Source organism: Sphaerodactylus townsendi, linkage group LG06 (genome assembly GCF_021028975.2).
Source record: "Sphaerodactylus townsendi isolate TG3544 linkage group LG06, MPM_Stown_v2.3, whole genome shotgun sequence".
Taxonomy (NCBI): Eukaryota; Metazoa; Chordata; class Lepidosauria; order Squamata; family Sphaerodactylidae; genus Sphaerodactylus; species Sphaerodactylus townsendi.
In genome coordinates this window covers 103627377-103642769 of record NC_059430.1, presented here as the reverse complement: position 1 = coordinate 103642769, position 15393 = coordinate 103627377, and the positions used below count along the sequence as shown (strand labels likewise).

Genomic DNA, 15393 nt, shown 5'->3' with positions numbered 1-15393 from the left:
GAGAACCGGGCCTCGGCTTCCTGGTCCGGGTTGGCCTCGCCGCGCGTCCCTCGATCGCGGGTTTTGAGCAGCGGCGCGGGAGCGCCTCTGAGGATGTGCAGAGCGCCCTTCTCTAACCCGTCCCTCGAAGTTTAGCGGGCGGGCTTTGCCGGGCGGAGGGCGTGCCTTGGTCGGAGGCTCGAGTCCCAGGACCTTCCCGCGGAGCGGCCGGCCGGCTTCGCCTGCTTCTTCTTCCCAGCGCTACACCCCCCCCCCCCCCCGCCCGGCGCGTGTGAACGCGTGTGCACCACTCCACGCCAGGGCTTGGAGCCAGCCGGGCAGGCAAAGAGCGGACGGCGGCGGGGACGGCGCCTGGAGCCGCCGAGGAGCGGCTGTCGCCTTTGGGGGGCAGGTGAAGCCCGAGCCGGGCGTGGCAGCAGGGCAGGAGGGGCGGCGGCTCCCGGTCCCGCTCGTCCTCTCGCTCTCTCTCTCTCGCTGCTGCCGCTGCTGCTGCGGCGGGAGCCAGTACGATGTTCCCCGCTGCGCCTGGCGCAGGCAGCCCGGAGTGGGACGCGCCCTCGCCGCCGTGCGCCGCCGCCGCCGCCGGGCGCTCAGCCCTGGAGCCGGAGCTGTAGCGGGCGCCGGAGCCCGAGCCGGAGGAGCGGAGCTGGGCTGGGGCTTTGGCGCGCCTCGCCCGCCCGCCCGCCCAGGATGCTGACCTGCTGCCGCGTCCCGCGCTCGCTGCTGCTGCTGCTGGCCGAGTCCTGCGCCGTCGGAGCCTTCGTCTGGCTCGTCTGGCTGCCCTCCTCCTGCCACGGGATGCCCCATGTCATCCGCATCGGTGAGCAAGCGGGGCGCGGCGGTGGGGCGCGGGGAGGGGGGCCCCGCTTGGCCAGAGGACCGGCGGCCCGGGCTTCTGCCCCTCGCCGGTGGCGGGAGAGGGAGCGACCTTCGAAGGGGCCGCGGGGCTTGCGGGAGGGAGGTCGCGGCGCGCAGGGGGCGTCCAAAGCGCGGACCTGATTTTGCAAAGAGTTGAGCGGATTTTTTTTTGTTAGGGTGCGCAAAAGGCCAACGCGGCGCAACGGCGCGCGTAAAGCAGCGGGAAGGGGAGGGCGCAGGGGTTATCTCGGAGCGCAGTGACCCACAGCGGGGGTCGGGTTGCCGTTAGGGGTTGCGGGGGTCGCCGCTGCTCCCCCCCCCTTAAGCGCGTTGGTGCGGGGCTCGTTGCGCTGAGAAGGTCAGCGGGGCCGTGGCGAGGAAGCGCTCCTTTGCCCGTCCTTCTCGTTTCCTTGCGCTTGGGAAGAGAGGAGCAAACTTTGCCCGGCTCGTTTGCAAATGCTTCTGCTCGGCAGGTTTGGGGCAGGTGCCGGCTTATCCCCCTTGGGGATGCTCTAGGCCAGCCGTGGCGGCGCTCGGGGGATGTTGTGGACCGGGGATTTGGTTAGACGCCTGGATTTCTAGCTGGAAATCTGGGTGCAGACGAGAGATGGGCGTTTGGATGCTTTTGCTCGGCAAGGAGTTGCTGATGCCTCTGCGGGAGAGTTTCTGGGCGTGTTTGGCCTGGATTGTGGCCTCTGGAGTTGCAGGTGAGGCAGAGCCGGCTGCCAGCTTGCTATTTCTCAATTGCAGCCAAAGCCACGCCGTCGCTTTGTTTCGTTAAAGAAATAGGAGGCTCGGGCAGAGTTTAACACGCCACAAAGTCAGGGATAAAAGTGACAGAGGTCTGGTGCCTTAACAAAAACCAACACACACACACACCCTTTCTGTTCCAGGGGGTTGACATTTCTGCGCTCTAAAAAGCTGTCTTTGTTTTGACTTCAGAAAGTTACGGGGTTAAGAATCTCCTTGTGGCGGGCATGAACCGCATCCCTTGCAGAGACCTTTCCTTGCCAGAGGTGGACCAAATCCAGATGTTCCCCCTTCCTGCTGGCAAAGAGAGGCATCGACTTGGGGAGTTCTCCCCTGCAAGCCCCATTGACTGCCACTGCTGCCCAAATGGAAGCCAGACATTTTGCCCAGTGACACTCTTCTCCCTTCCCCCCCTCCCCCTTGTGAGTTGGATGCTTTTAGACACAAACCTGGTTGGACAGTTTTCTGATCATGCCCGGCTGTAAAACTGGTTTGCAGGTTTCTTGAAGCTCCAGGGAGAACCCCCGTGATTGTGGCAGGGGGTGGGGGTGGGGGGTGGGGTGGCAGCCCTTGCTTGGCCTGTAATGCCCACGTGGTGCTGGGAGTCTGTGGATGTCTCTGCAGTGTGAGCTCTGGATTCTCCCCCAAATTTATCAGCAAATCATGATGCTGACAAATCTGGCGTGCTCATCAAGTTCAGCATTGTTAACAAAAGGATGGTGTATAAATATCAGGGGGGGGGCTCTCCTTTCTTCTCCAGGCCGTTTGTGCCTATGGGGCCGCAGTTTTCCATCAGCTTCCTACTAGTCTGCCAAAGGTTGAAAGGGGCAATGCTTGTAGAATAAGACACACGCTTTCTCATGTCTGTGCACGCTGCTGGATTCTACTTGATTAGCCACATCTCGGGTACTGTCCAAGTGATCTGCTTGTGTGGCCTGAGAGAGACGGACTTTTGGATCCCTGGGGGGTGGGGGGAGACTGCAGATTTCAGTGCTTTCAAAATGGTGGAGGGGGAGTGGATCGGGAAGTCAACAGTCGCTTTCTTTTGCTCTGACTGTGGCTTTTTTTCGTCATGGGTTGAGCTCCGCGGTCAAACAGGTTCCACGGTTCTCACTGTCTGCCGACAGCAGAAATTAATGCGCATTGTTGAGGGGGAAGCCTGCTCACTTGAGCATGCCCAAGTCTGTGTTCGGAGCCTTCATTGATAATTTCTGGCTGTGGGTTTTACTTGGATTGAAATTCTGTCTGTGGGTTTCGCGTAACTCGGTGAGATTGTCTGTCCGAGGCTGCTTGGTACTGTTGCACTGACACCGTCAGAAATGTGTGTCTCTGGGACACTGTTTTCCCCTTTTTGGTGCTTTAAAGAACCATTAAGGGGGGAGGTAGCAAGCTCAGCTGCCTTCCACATCCCAAGGAATGGAATAATGGGGGAGGCAGTTGTGGAGACTACAGAGACGACCACCACAGCTTGCCAACATTTGTGCTTTACTTCCTGTGGCGATGGATCATTTGTAGTAGATTACTGAAGGTGCGCCTATGCCATTGCTTGTTGAATGTGCATGGCATACTGCCAAGATGTTCTTGGGAAAAGGATCATCCCTTGTATCTTCTTGCTTCACAAATCTGACACAAATAGAGGTTCTGTTGATGCCGGGTGCGGGCAGCCCGCCTGTTAGCATATGCAAAAAATCAACACCAGTCAGGTCTGAGTGATTGCTTTCCCCCTGCGAAAGTCTGCTAATTTAACCTTTATAAAAATGCCAAATGAGAGGAGGAAGGTGGAAAGACACAGCGGGAAAGAATTTGTAGCAACTGGCAGCAATTTCAGGTTAGCACCAAGTCCACAGCTCGCGAACCCCGACCACACCGTCCCCATCCCCCTTTGGGGAACGCAGCGACGTTTCCCTCCCGGCTTCTTTAAATTTAATTTCTTTGTCACTCAGTGTTAATATATAAAAATCTGGTACAATAAACTGAGAGGCAGGAGAGCGCTTTGAAAGGGAAGAAGATGCCTTTTTGATTTTAGATGGAATTGCCTAGTAAAATGGTTACAAGGTTTAATTCTGAGGATGAGATTGCAGGTATCGAAGGGTGGGGGAAGCGCACGGCTCCCCTCAGCAGCCAAAAGTTGGGTTTTTTATTTTTATTTTTGGACACTGATTTCTTTCCCAATGGGAATTTTATTCCTTTGCCTGCGACGGATGCAAATGAAGCAGGATGCCCCGCACTGTTCCCCATCTTCAGGTTTTCCAGAATGACTGTCAAGTAATTCTGAAAGTAATCTTTTTCTAGTGCAATTTACTGTAACTGGTGCAAATGTGGCTAGTCATCAGAATGACGCTAGCAAAGCAACAGAGTATTGTGGTGTAAATCTGGAATAATTTAATTAACTGGCATGGATAGCACTTGGCGTAAATGAGGTGCTTCCAGTAGTTTCAAATTCTGCTGATTGAACTGGTTTTCTGAGTTGGAAGTGTCCTCGGATTCTTCCCACGAAGCAAACTTATTTCGACTCAAATGCATCCGGTATTTGCCCATCAATATGTTTTGTGCCTTCCCTTTTTCTCAACCTTGCCAAAAAGCAAAGCAGGAAGGCTTGGTTTCCTCCACCACTGCTCATGACATCAGAACACTAGGGATGTGCAAACCCTTCCAAAAGGAAACAGCTCTGTATTTTCATTTGTATCTCTGGGTGTCATATTTGACGTTTTGATTGTGAGGTTGAAGAATTCACCCCAAGGAAGCCTCGATTAAAATCCTGCTTTGCCGGAACAGGGCAAACATTTGCCGAGAAGGGGGTTAAAAAAGGCCACATCCTTGTGTCTTCGTCATCTGGATATCACTGCGAGAGCGTCATTGCGTTCTCATGGACTGTTTGCATTCTGTGTGCGGCCCAAGTCTCCCCGGGACACGACGACGCTCCACAATGAGTCTCCCATCACTTTGCTGTCTTGTGCTGCCTTTGTTGTGGCTCAGACTTGAATGGGGAAGCTGGGCTGGACCCAAAGCACAGGACTTGGCCTTGGCGGCTTGCCTGAACGTCTTAGCGTGGAGCCCCCAAGTACTTGCTCTGACTGTGACCTTCTGTCTCTTCTGCATACAAAGACCGTGTCTCCGGCTTTCAGTTTTCTTTGTAGAGTAATTGGAGGAAGGGACGCATTTTGTATTTACGGGTGTGTTTGCCGCATCCCAAACAAGGAAAAGGGGAGACGGTGGGGGTGGGCGATATTTGCTGGGGGGTGGGGCTGGGCCGAGGACCACAATTCTAGTTCTGAAACAAACAGGAGACGAGTGATGCTAATTTGTGTTGGAGCAAAGAGGTCGCACCCTGAATTGTTGGGATAATCCGTGAGGAGCGCAGCACGGAGGAATGTGGGCGGTTGCAGTCTGCCAAAATAAAATAATTCATTGATTTATTTGATAGAAATTTAGTGTGAACAAATTCAATTCATAATTATCTTTCCTTCAGGGGGTGGGCTTGTTATTTTCAGGGCTTATTATTTGGTGTTTCCTTTTATGAGCATCATTTGTAACCTCCCTCCCTCATGAAGACAAAGGGGATTTCAACAGCTTTCTGTTCTTCTTTCAGCCCCCCACAGTCATAATTTGACTAATGTCAAATGTACAGTGTTCATTTGTGCCTTTTCTGTGTTGGTCTGGAATCTGAGTGGGAGGAAAGATTCAATATTTGAATTGCCTTGGGTATGAATGGGGTTGTGGGTTTTTTTGCTGTCAAGTCACAGTTGACTTATGGGTCGTTCAAGGAAAGAGCTGGTTTGCCCTTGCCCGCCTCCGCGTGGCAATCCTGGACTTCATTGGTGGTCTCCCATCCAAGTACTAACCAGGGCTGACCTTGCTTAAGCTTCTGAGATCTGATGGGATCGAGCTATCCTGAGCTATCCTGGTCAGGGCAGTATGAGCAGCAGTGTGGTGAAAATCTTATTTGAGAGCAGCCCCCACACTAATTGTGCATTTTGCAGGGGGGTATCTAGGGCTAAACGTTGGCTCCAGAGAGGAGGCCTGAACAAATAGCAAACATTCCTCCTCTTTCTAGAACTTGTTTCATTTCGGCATCCTCCCAATTCATAGGTCCCCAGTACCAGCCACGTTTTTCTAGCTCACAGTAAGCTAGCTGCTCGAATCAGGCCGGTAGAGCGGGCAGGTTCTGTGTGGGTTGGCTATGTACTGCTTCAGGCGCTTGGACTGGGATGATCCGGGGAAACGCATCCAGAAGGCTGAGGCTTCGCCGTGGAGGTGGCGGCGGCGTGGGCGGGTGTGGGGACGTCAGGCCACGCTGGATTGGAATGGAGTTTGAGTCCCGTCCCTTAAACAGAGGCTCTCTTCATTCTGTGCGCAGGGATCAGTCCTTGGAATTCCCACGGGCAGCGTTTAGTTCTGTGGCTGCAGCCAGTGCGACGAAAGGGTGCCAACATTGTCTCCGTATTAACTTGGAGCAGTGCCTCGAGAAGACAAAGACCCGGCTGCAGATTTGTAGAAGCATAATTGAAAATCAATGCTGTTGAAGTGAAGCTGGTTATGGAAATGTTTGTAAGCTCAAGAATGGTTTTGTTGGGGCAATTCTGCAAGATTGGGATTTTTGGCCAGCAGGATTTGTTCACTTCGGGGCCTGCGAGGCGGAAATCCGTGCTCCGCTCTTTCTCTTCCGAACCGGTGATTCAGTGTGTCACCGTAGCTGAGCAGGCCTCTCCCTGACTTGGTGAGCGTAAAACAAGGAGGGAATCCTTTTGGCGGCAGCGGCTGGGGCTGTGATGAAGCTTTGCTGTATAAGAGCAGACACAAACTGAATTAAGATCAATACGTCCTCCCCTCCTTCTCCTGCTTCACAAAGCAAATAGCTTCAGACAAGTGACTCCTCTCCACCCGGGAATGGAACAACCAAGTTAGAAAACATTAACCTGAGGACCTGTCCCTGCCAGCTTGGGAATTCCAGATGGCTTTAAAAATCAGAATTTAATCGGAAGTGGAAGCAAACAGAATGAAGCATTAGTCTGTTCGTATATGGGCCAGTTTACAGTGGGAAATTGTATGTCAAGCTTACACAGAGGGGAAAACAATGAGAGGGAATATTTTTCTTGGACCAGCTCATATTGGGAAATGCAGGGCTGTCCCAAGGAGTTCTTTGGACTAAGGAGATGTACAAAAACACGGATGCAAATTTCCCTGTTTCTTTAATTCAATCTATGCAGATGCTGATATTTGGGTCCTGGCGGATTGGCTGCAAGGTACAGGAGCCAAAGCAGTAAATGGAAAAATTATATCCTGCCTTTGTACTGAGTACTGGGGTTTTTCTATCAATGCCTAGTAAAAAAAATGCCTTTTAAACATTTCCAAAGTTTTATTTTTAAATGCAGGTGTAAAACCTCCATCAGCTGAAGACCAAATGATGCACAAAGGTGGCATTTGGTGGATAAAACTCCAGGCAAATAAAAATCGACTGGGGGTGGGAATTCTGTGCTGGAGCCATGGAGCTGTGGAAGGCAGGATTAATTCCCTCCTTGAGACCACTGGACATGCCCTCTCTCCCGGCTGCTTGAAGGCATTGTTAGGGGGAAAGGCAGGCATGGTGCTTCCCTTATAGAGGCAGATTCCTGTTTGGGGAAATGGGGTGGAGGTGGGGATGATATCCCCCTCCCCTTTCCACTGCCGGTGCCTTAATCTGACTTGCTTCCTCTGCCCAGGTCTGCAGTTGCTTTTTGTAGGGCTGTTGTCATGCCTGGCGCTGCCACCACGTGCTGCTCGACCCTCCTGTGGTCTGTGCGCATGGTATTTACAACTGGGCCCCACCTGTGCATGATGCTGTCAGGGGTAGGGATGGTGCCGAAGGCAGAAAGGGTCATTTGGGCTCTTGCTTGGAAGGGTCTTAGCACCGCCACATCTCTTGGGGGCTCTGCATTTCCGTACATGAATTGAACAAGCAAAGCTCGTTCAGCTTAATGGGGATTTTTATTTGCCAGTGCCGAGTCGGTGACCAAAATATCCAGCCTCTTTGCATGAGCGGGGTTCACCTTGTTGATCTGTCCCCGCCTCTTTTCAGATTTATTTGAGCCAGATCCGTTTTTCAAGCTTTGCGTTTGGAGGCTTGTTGCTCCTGCTTTTTCTTCTTCTCATCGTTGATGCTTCTGAAATCCTCCTGCCTTCTCTCCAGATCATGGATGTGATTGCTAATTTTGAGTCAGGCGGTGCCTGGTAATTTGGGTGGGCGGGGGAGGATGGCGGTGCAAACTGCAACAGCTGGAAGATGCGTCCTGATGTCCGGTGTCCCCGGGATCCCTCTTTGTGGCAGACATTGCTTGATCCCTGTTCTGACTGAAGAGCTGTGTGCGGGCTCTTAAGGTCTGTCAGCAGGGCAGGAAACTCTGCTGTGGAGAATGGAAGGTTGGGGAGTCCCAGAATTAGCAGCAGGAGGAGGCTAGGTCAACTCTTCTAAATGGAATGAGAGCTTTTATTGAAATGCTGGGGCTTGGGTTTTGTTTGGGAAAAACTCGCTAAGCTGAGTGTTTGGAGGAAAAGGCAAGGCTTCCGAATTCTCCGACAAGGATAAATAAACCTCACCCCTGGAATCCTGCGGTCTCTGCTACAGCCCCCCATTTGAAAAGCAGGAAGACCTTTGTTGCATGTTGTCAAATTCTGATTCACTTTGGGAAGTTTTCCTTTTCTGCACAGAGCGTAGATTGCGTGTTTTTTCTCGAGGAAGTGGTTCCTGGTCATTCTCTTTGTTTTGCCTTTTTTAATGCGCTGCCTCCTGAAAAGTTCCCCTTCAGTTAATAATGCTGGGCAAAAAAGGGCTGATTAAGGACAGACTCTGCAGCCAATGCTTTACTTGGAGATGGCAAGAGGGCCCTTTTGGGATAATTCGGCCTCCTTGCCCCACCCCCATCTCTACTGCCTTTGTATAGCTGCTGAGTGACCATTCTTTCACTTGTTAATGCCTCCGCTTGTTTCTGCCCCATTCATAACTCTGTAGCCAGAGGCATGCTGGTATATAGCCTTGTGAAGAAGGGAACACAACCCTCCCCCCTTTCATTACATGCTTGATCCCCCATCCTCTCATCCTTTGCTAGTTTTCTTGGCAAAAGTGTTTCATAAGCTGCCGCCTGAGATAATTGTATTTCCCATATAGCGTCTCCATCACGAAGTTAAAATGCGTTTTCTCCTTTCCCCAGTGGATCAAGATTCTGTGAAACAGTATCTTTAGAAATCACCTGAGTCCAGTGAAATGGAGGGAGATGCAATTCAGCAACCGAGGAGGAGGAGGCTGCAGGCCATAAAGAGCCTAGTGCTGGTGAAGTTCCTTCACTAGAATTTTGCATCTGCTCAGGTAGCTCCAGAGGCTGCTGCCTGTCATAGAATCATAGAGTTGGACTAGACCTCAAGGGCCTTCAAGTCCTGCCATGCAGGAACACACAATCAAAGCACTCCTGACATATGTTCATCCAGCCTCTGTTCAAAAACCTCCAAAGAAGGAGACTCCACCAATGTGGATCCCCCTCCTTCTGTGGCTCTACAGCTGCCTGTGTCTCAACCTGTGAACTTCCCATCTAATTTGTACCAGATGTGCCCCACACACACTCCCATGGAACTGTGTGCATGTGAAGGAAGACTCTGACAACAAGGGAAGTTGGTGGAGGACTGATTCTATTTGAGGGTGGTAAAGATTCAGGTCCATGATTAGGTATTCTGTGGCTCTACCACCCCCATAAAGCATTACTGGATTCAATGAGCGGTGGCCTTCGTGGGGCCAGGCTGAAGCTATGAAGCTGAGCAAGTCCACCTGTAGCAAGTGTTCTCCAGTTCCTGTAGGGCAGGCTGTGGCAGGAGATGGATATGCAGAGGACAGAAGCTTCTGCTCTGTCCACCAGACAAAGAGCAGAATTGGGCTGGATCATAGTGTTTAGGCCTATTCTGATTGATCCAGTGGTTTCATGCCACCTCCCAATCAAGTTTCCAAACTTTTGATGTGCTTGAGAGCTAGGAACATGGCTTTTTAAAAAATCCAGTTGATGGTTCTCCTCAGACTTCTGCTAAAGCCACCCTACCACACATGCCAGGCATACTGTCAAATCTTCATTTATTCTCTCCCTTGTCTGGCCCATCTGAGGCTCAATACTGAATGAGCTTCCACAATACCTGGTTTGGTCCATATGAGTTGCAGGTGCCTCCTTCTCCCAATCCATCCTGGGATGGGCAAGAGAGAAACCTGCCATTCCAAATTCACTCCTCTGAGGTAAAGGCAAAACCAAGCCTGGCTGTTTTGAAAGGTGCCAAAGTGGATCATGATGAGAACAGAAAGGCTTTGCGGAGGCTGTGTATTTTCCAGTTTAATAAATAGTTGGCTGTCATCTTTTGTCTCCTGCAATAAAACAGTAAATAAAATATAGAATCAGCCACAGGCTTCGATAAGCGAGGGCGGCCTTCAGGGATTTGACGTCGGACTTGCCTGCTGCTTTTGTGCAGTGAATTTAGAGCACTCAAAACGCCAATATTTGGAGTTGTCCCTTGAAATTCCTCCTTCTGTCTGGGCCCCAGGAGTTTCTTCCCCACACCAGTCACCGCAAGCCCGTTTTCTGTGGGGCTTGAATCAGTAGGGTGAATTGCGAAAAGGACAAGGGTTCCCACTCCATTCCGCAGCTCTTGAGTTTTGTCTGGGAACTGGCACCTGCTTATCCCAAATTTCTTCTGGTGCTAAGAGAATTCTCCTTCGATGCAGAGCCAGATCTCAGCTGCAGAGGTTTGAGCTCAGTTTGGCCCATCAGGAGAGCTTCGCCTGCTGACTGTTAAAAACAAGAGCCCGAGCAAAGACTTTCTGCTTGAGAATGTTACAAGCCATCCCTTTACTTGCCTCCTCTTTACATGCTGGGGCAGAGAGTCCCACAGAACACCAAAACTTCCCTCCCCCTTCTGGTCAGCATTCCTCTGACTCCCAAGATTTCCACTTATTTGTGGTCGTCTTTGTGTTTTTTTAAAGAATTGTTTTATTTACACTGTAGGTTGCCTTGAGTCCCACAAGGTAGAAAGGCAGCTAATCCATATTTAAAATGCTTTAAACTCAAAGAGGTCTTTGGTTCCCCCACCCAGTCCAAAAACATGATTGCGTATTCCCTCACACCTGTGCTATTCCCCCTCCCAACATTTTGATTGCAAAGGAGCTACAGGCAGTCTCCCTTCACAACAACATCCACTCTGAAAAAATGGGAGCTACTGGATGCAGAGTCTTGGAAGCTCACTCTTCATGCTGGGTAATCCCAGGAGATTCTTGTCCTGAATCCTGGAACCCTTTGTGGATTTAAGCACCTCAAACCCTCCCTGCTTTCCCATCGATTTGGAAAGCACTGATTCTCTGCGGCTGTGGAATGAGATTGCTGAAGTGTGGGCTACACAACAGCCCTGTACGGGAGACTCTTTGGTCGGCTCGCCAGCTGGTTTTTTCTCTTTGTGCCTTCAGCGTTCCTGGTTTTGTTTCCCATGGTTGTGCTTATCAACCTCAAAAGTGCAGAGTTTACCTGCAGAAATGAGCCCGGTGGATATTTCCTCCTGCAGGACAGGATGTGGGTTGTTCCCTTGCACTTCTCTTGCTGCTGCTATTAAAATGGCAGGAAGAGGGGAGCCCACAGAGAGAGGGAGAGAGAGAGAGAGGAGATGCTCCTTGCCCTGAAGCCAAGGCAGGCAGTATGGTGGAGGTGAAGGAGGCAAGCAGGGTAGACCGTGGGAAGAGCTGGGAGAGGCTTCTGGCAGAAGACTTTTGGGGGGACGATCTGGTGGGTAAAAGAAGCTGGGGGAGGGGAGGCCAAGGGGAGGCTCAAAGATGCTCAGGATGGTGAGAAATAGGCTTGCCAACCCCCAGGTGGCACCTGGAGATTTCCATTTATTCCAGTTGGCTCTCTAGATGACTGAGGTGTTCCTCTGAAGAAAATGGTTGCTTTGGAGGGTGGACTACTTGGCATTATCCCCTGCTGAGGTCCCTCCCCAAATTCTACACTCTCTGGCTCAGCTCTCTCCAGGTTTTTCCCAACCCAAAGGTGACAAACTTAGTAAGGAGGGTTGTGTGTTAGTTGCCAACTTCAGGTTGGAAGATTCCTGAAGATTTTTTTTGGGGGGGGGGGTTTAGTCTGGGGTGTGCAAGGTTTGGGGAGGGAAGGGACTTCAGCAGGGTATAATGCTATAGAGATCCCTCTCCAAAGCAGCCATTCTTTCCAGAGCAACTGATCTTTGCCGTCTTGAGATCAGTTGTAAAGCTGGGGGATCTTCAGACCACACCTGGAGGGTGGCAACCCTGGGTGTGTGGTATTGACAGGGGTCCTCTTGTGCTGTTGCAGGAGGCTTCTGGCGTCCTGTTTGCAGAAAGAAAAAAAAAGTCATGGCTTTCTCTGTCTCCAGGGGGGTGGAAATGTGACTTCTCTAAAAATAGCCACTGTCTCCTTGTGCTTGCTGAGTGGTTTCCGAGCTTTTTAGCTGAAAGCACGAAGCTTCAAGATTTTAAATAAATAAAACAGGTGAAAATGTGTGCTACCTCTGGAGCTTTTCCTGCTCAGCTTTCTTGGGCATCGATTAGACGGCTAAAAAGTTTTGTTTTACGGGCTGAAAAAGTATACAAAGGAACGTTGGGGCGGGGGGGGGTGGGGGGGGGAGAGCTTGTGGCAGAGCCTGGGAGATCGATCCCTAAGCTGGTGTCTGAAGCCTCCAGGCATTGATGATGCAGGGGGAACACAGCCCCCCTTGCCCCATACTTTTCTGGAACGGTCCTTTTCCTTTGTGGAGGGCTCCCTAGCCTCTCAGGGTGGGCTTTGAATGGCTCTCCCCAGCTCTGAGTGAGAGCTGTTGGTAGGGGGGAAATCAAAGGCAGCCTCCCAGGAAGGCTGCTTTCCTGACAAGAAATGTCTTCTCTCAGATGTTCTTGTTGCCTCGGCTGCTTCTATCATTAATTCATTATGTTCTCTGGCGTCTGCATTTTTGGAGAATCTTTTTGGGGCAAACGTTGCATTGCCTGGGTTTTGTCAAAGGCGCTGCCTCCAACGTCTTGATCTCACCCGTCTGGCCTAGTTAAAGTGAGTCTGTTTTCTGTGGTTAAGTGAGGGCCAGTATCCCTAACTATGGTTGCCAACCCCCAGGTGGGGCCTGTATATCTCCCAGTTTCCTTGGAGAAAATAGCTGCTTTGGAGGGTGTACCGTACAGCATTATACCCCACCGATGTCCCTCTCAAAATCCTGCCTGAACATATGCTTTTTTCATATCTCCACAAGGGAAAGGAGGGGATAGAGATTTGTTTTTTCAAATGTAAACTGAGGATTCAGAAAACCTTCTACATCTGTTGTTACAATAGTATATCCGTGTAAAGATATCCTAGTGCCAGGTGTTTTTAAAAGGCTCCAAGTGGGAGAGGGAGGAAATGGTTGCTGTGGGAATGGAGTCAGGGAAAATGGCTGCCATGTAGGCCAGGAAATCCTGTTTTCCCACCTGTACAACAGCCCACCAGGTATTTTCTACGATCTTTCCCAAAACCTCAGAGCAAAGTAGGGTTAGGAAAGACCAGGGAAAAGCCAGGGAAACTCCTGGGAGTAGCACAAATGCACCTTGATGCTGTGGGGAAGCAGGAAAAGCATTGACCTTGGGGCAGGTAACCTTTGTGGAAGACCCAAAAGTCAATCCCACCAAATTTACTTTATGAAGCTTTGTAGAACAGGACCAAGTCAGGTTGACAAATAATGTTATATTTCAGAGTCTGAAAAATCCAGTGTTTCAGTCTTGGAAGGAAAAGACTGCGATTGGTGAAAAATATCAACCCAGGACCAGAGGCAAATAGTCACGTGATATTTTTTTATTGAGGGCTGTAACGGACTTGCCCCACCCCAAAGGGCTGGTGTGAAGCAGGCCTGCTTAAAGAGGCCTGTGTGACAGTAAAAGTAAGGCCGCATGCCCTAATTTAAATAAAAGCAAGGTGATTGGTTGCCCCTGGCCAATGTAAGGGGGCGCTAAAACGCTGCTAGATAAACAGAAAGACAGAGGCCCTTTCCCCACTCACCTTTGCCCGAGGTTTGCTGCGGGCAATTCCCGGCGCGCGCAATTCCTGGCGCGCGCCCTGGCTTCCCCACGACCCCGCGCTCTGTGCGGGGTCGTCAAAAGGCGCCATTTCAAAAGAGGCAGCCAGCAGGAATTCAGCGCTAGCAGCGTCAGGGGGAGGGAGAGAGGCAGAATTATTCGTCGGGAGTGGCTGCGTTCGCGCCGCGCCCTGAAGGTGGGGAAGGGAGCTGGACCCAGCGCTGCTTGAGGAGAGTAAGCAGCGGGAGAAACTTCAAGAAAGAAGATGAGGGAAAGGGCCAGAGAGAGCCTGTCAGACAGTTCTTCGTTGGGAGTTCTGAAGAGAACATCTCGTGTTCAGTTGAGAGCAGAGTCTGTGGAGTGAAGTCTCCCTGCTCTGTCTCTGGTGTAAAGGAATTCTGGTCCAGCTCAGATAACTGGCAGGATTCTAGTGAGCTCTCCTCAGGAAGTGAAGGAAGCTTTGTGAGAGGAAGGCAGGCACTGGCTTTTGGTGCAGAGTGAAGCGCCCGGCCAGAGGCTTGTCAGTGAGACACCTGGCAGCCAGACCCTAAGGAGTCCTGTCCTCCCCACCTGTACCATACCTGCCAGTCTGGGAAGCCCCCAAAGGCACCTCTAGGTGAGAGAAGGGGCTTGGTGTGTGTGGAGTAGATGAGGAGGCAGTTAGTAATGCGCCCCCTGTAAGGAAATGTACAGGGCCAGGGCTGAGGGTGTGTGAAACAGTGGGTAGTGGAAGAAATAAGGTCAAGGGTGTGTCTGTGAGCAAAAGTAAAGTATATTAAAGCCAAGTCGTTTCTGAGAGACACTTCATGTGTCTGAGTGTGTGTTAGGTCTGAGAAACCTAAGTTATATCGAAAGCTCTGTAACTTCTAAGTGAAAAGAACCTCTCTAACCGCCAAGATTTAGTACCTCTCTGAGCCATTTAAGAAGCCTTTCTTTTGTTTTTAAAATATATTTCATTTGTTGTGTTCAAGCTACCATTTGAGCCAGCCTGCGTTTGTGTGTGTAAGAGTGGGGAAGTGCCTGTCTGTGAGGCTAGAATCCCAACCAGGTTGAGTTCCCTCCATTTTCATTTAGGGGCTCTGAAGTGTATTCCCCTCAGTCAAAGAGTGAACGTGAGGTGGGATCCTTTATATATTTGGCAGCCAGCAGCAGTCTTGGGATTCCTAGTTCCTTCTCTTTTATGGTGGCAGCAGAGTAAAATGAAGATCCCTGAACACTAGCCTGGGATATTTTGGGTGGCTAAAGGTGGGATAATAGCTCTCCTTCGCCCTTGAATATAAGTGTCCTCATTACAAGGGCCAACCAAAAAAAATCACAAAGTGACGAACTGTTGAGTTCCTCAGCACTCTGGGCAAGCAGAAGGTTTAGTATAAACGCAACAAAGAGGAGGGGGAGAAACTGTCGAGGGAACCCCTTGTCTTCAGAGTGAGAATAGAATGCAGATTTAATTGGATTAGGTAGCGCTAACTCCAAAACAGTTAATGCTACTGGGATAGAGAAGGGGAGGGGATCACAGTTTTTTCCTTCGAGATATTAACCAGCAGTAGAAATCCTGCTTCTGTTGTGCCGAGAGACGCACACTGGTGCCTTCTAAGGCAGAGAGCAGAAAGGAAAATATGATAGCTGGTATACTGATAAAGCTCACCGTTCTTAAGAGTGGGTCCTGAGTTGCTCTTGCATAAACATATTTTCAATAAAGGAAAAAATGCAGATGAGAGATTTTTCCTTGG

At 50.8% G+C, this 15393-nt stretch overlaps 1 protein-coding gene across 1 annotated transcript in view; it reads left to right on the top strand.

Annotated features, from left to right (window-relative positions):
* Nucleotides 1-289: 289 nt before the first annotated feature.
* GRIK3 (glutamate ionotropic receptor kainate type subunit 3) overlaps nt 290-15393 on the top strand; it is a 253820-nt gene continuing 238716 nt past the window's right edge. The window contains 1 exon segment of the mRNA XM_048500433.1: nt 290-820. Within this exon segment, the coding sequence (XP_048356390.1) occupies nt 691-820 (130 nt within the window). The 5' untranslated portion in view covers nt 290-690.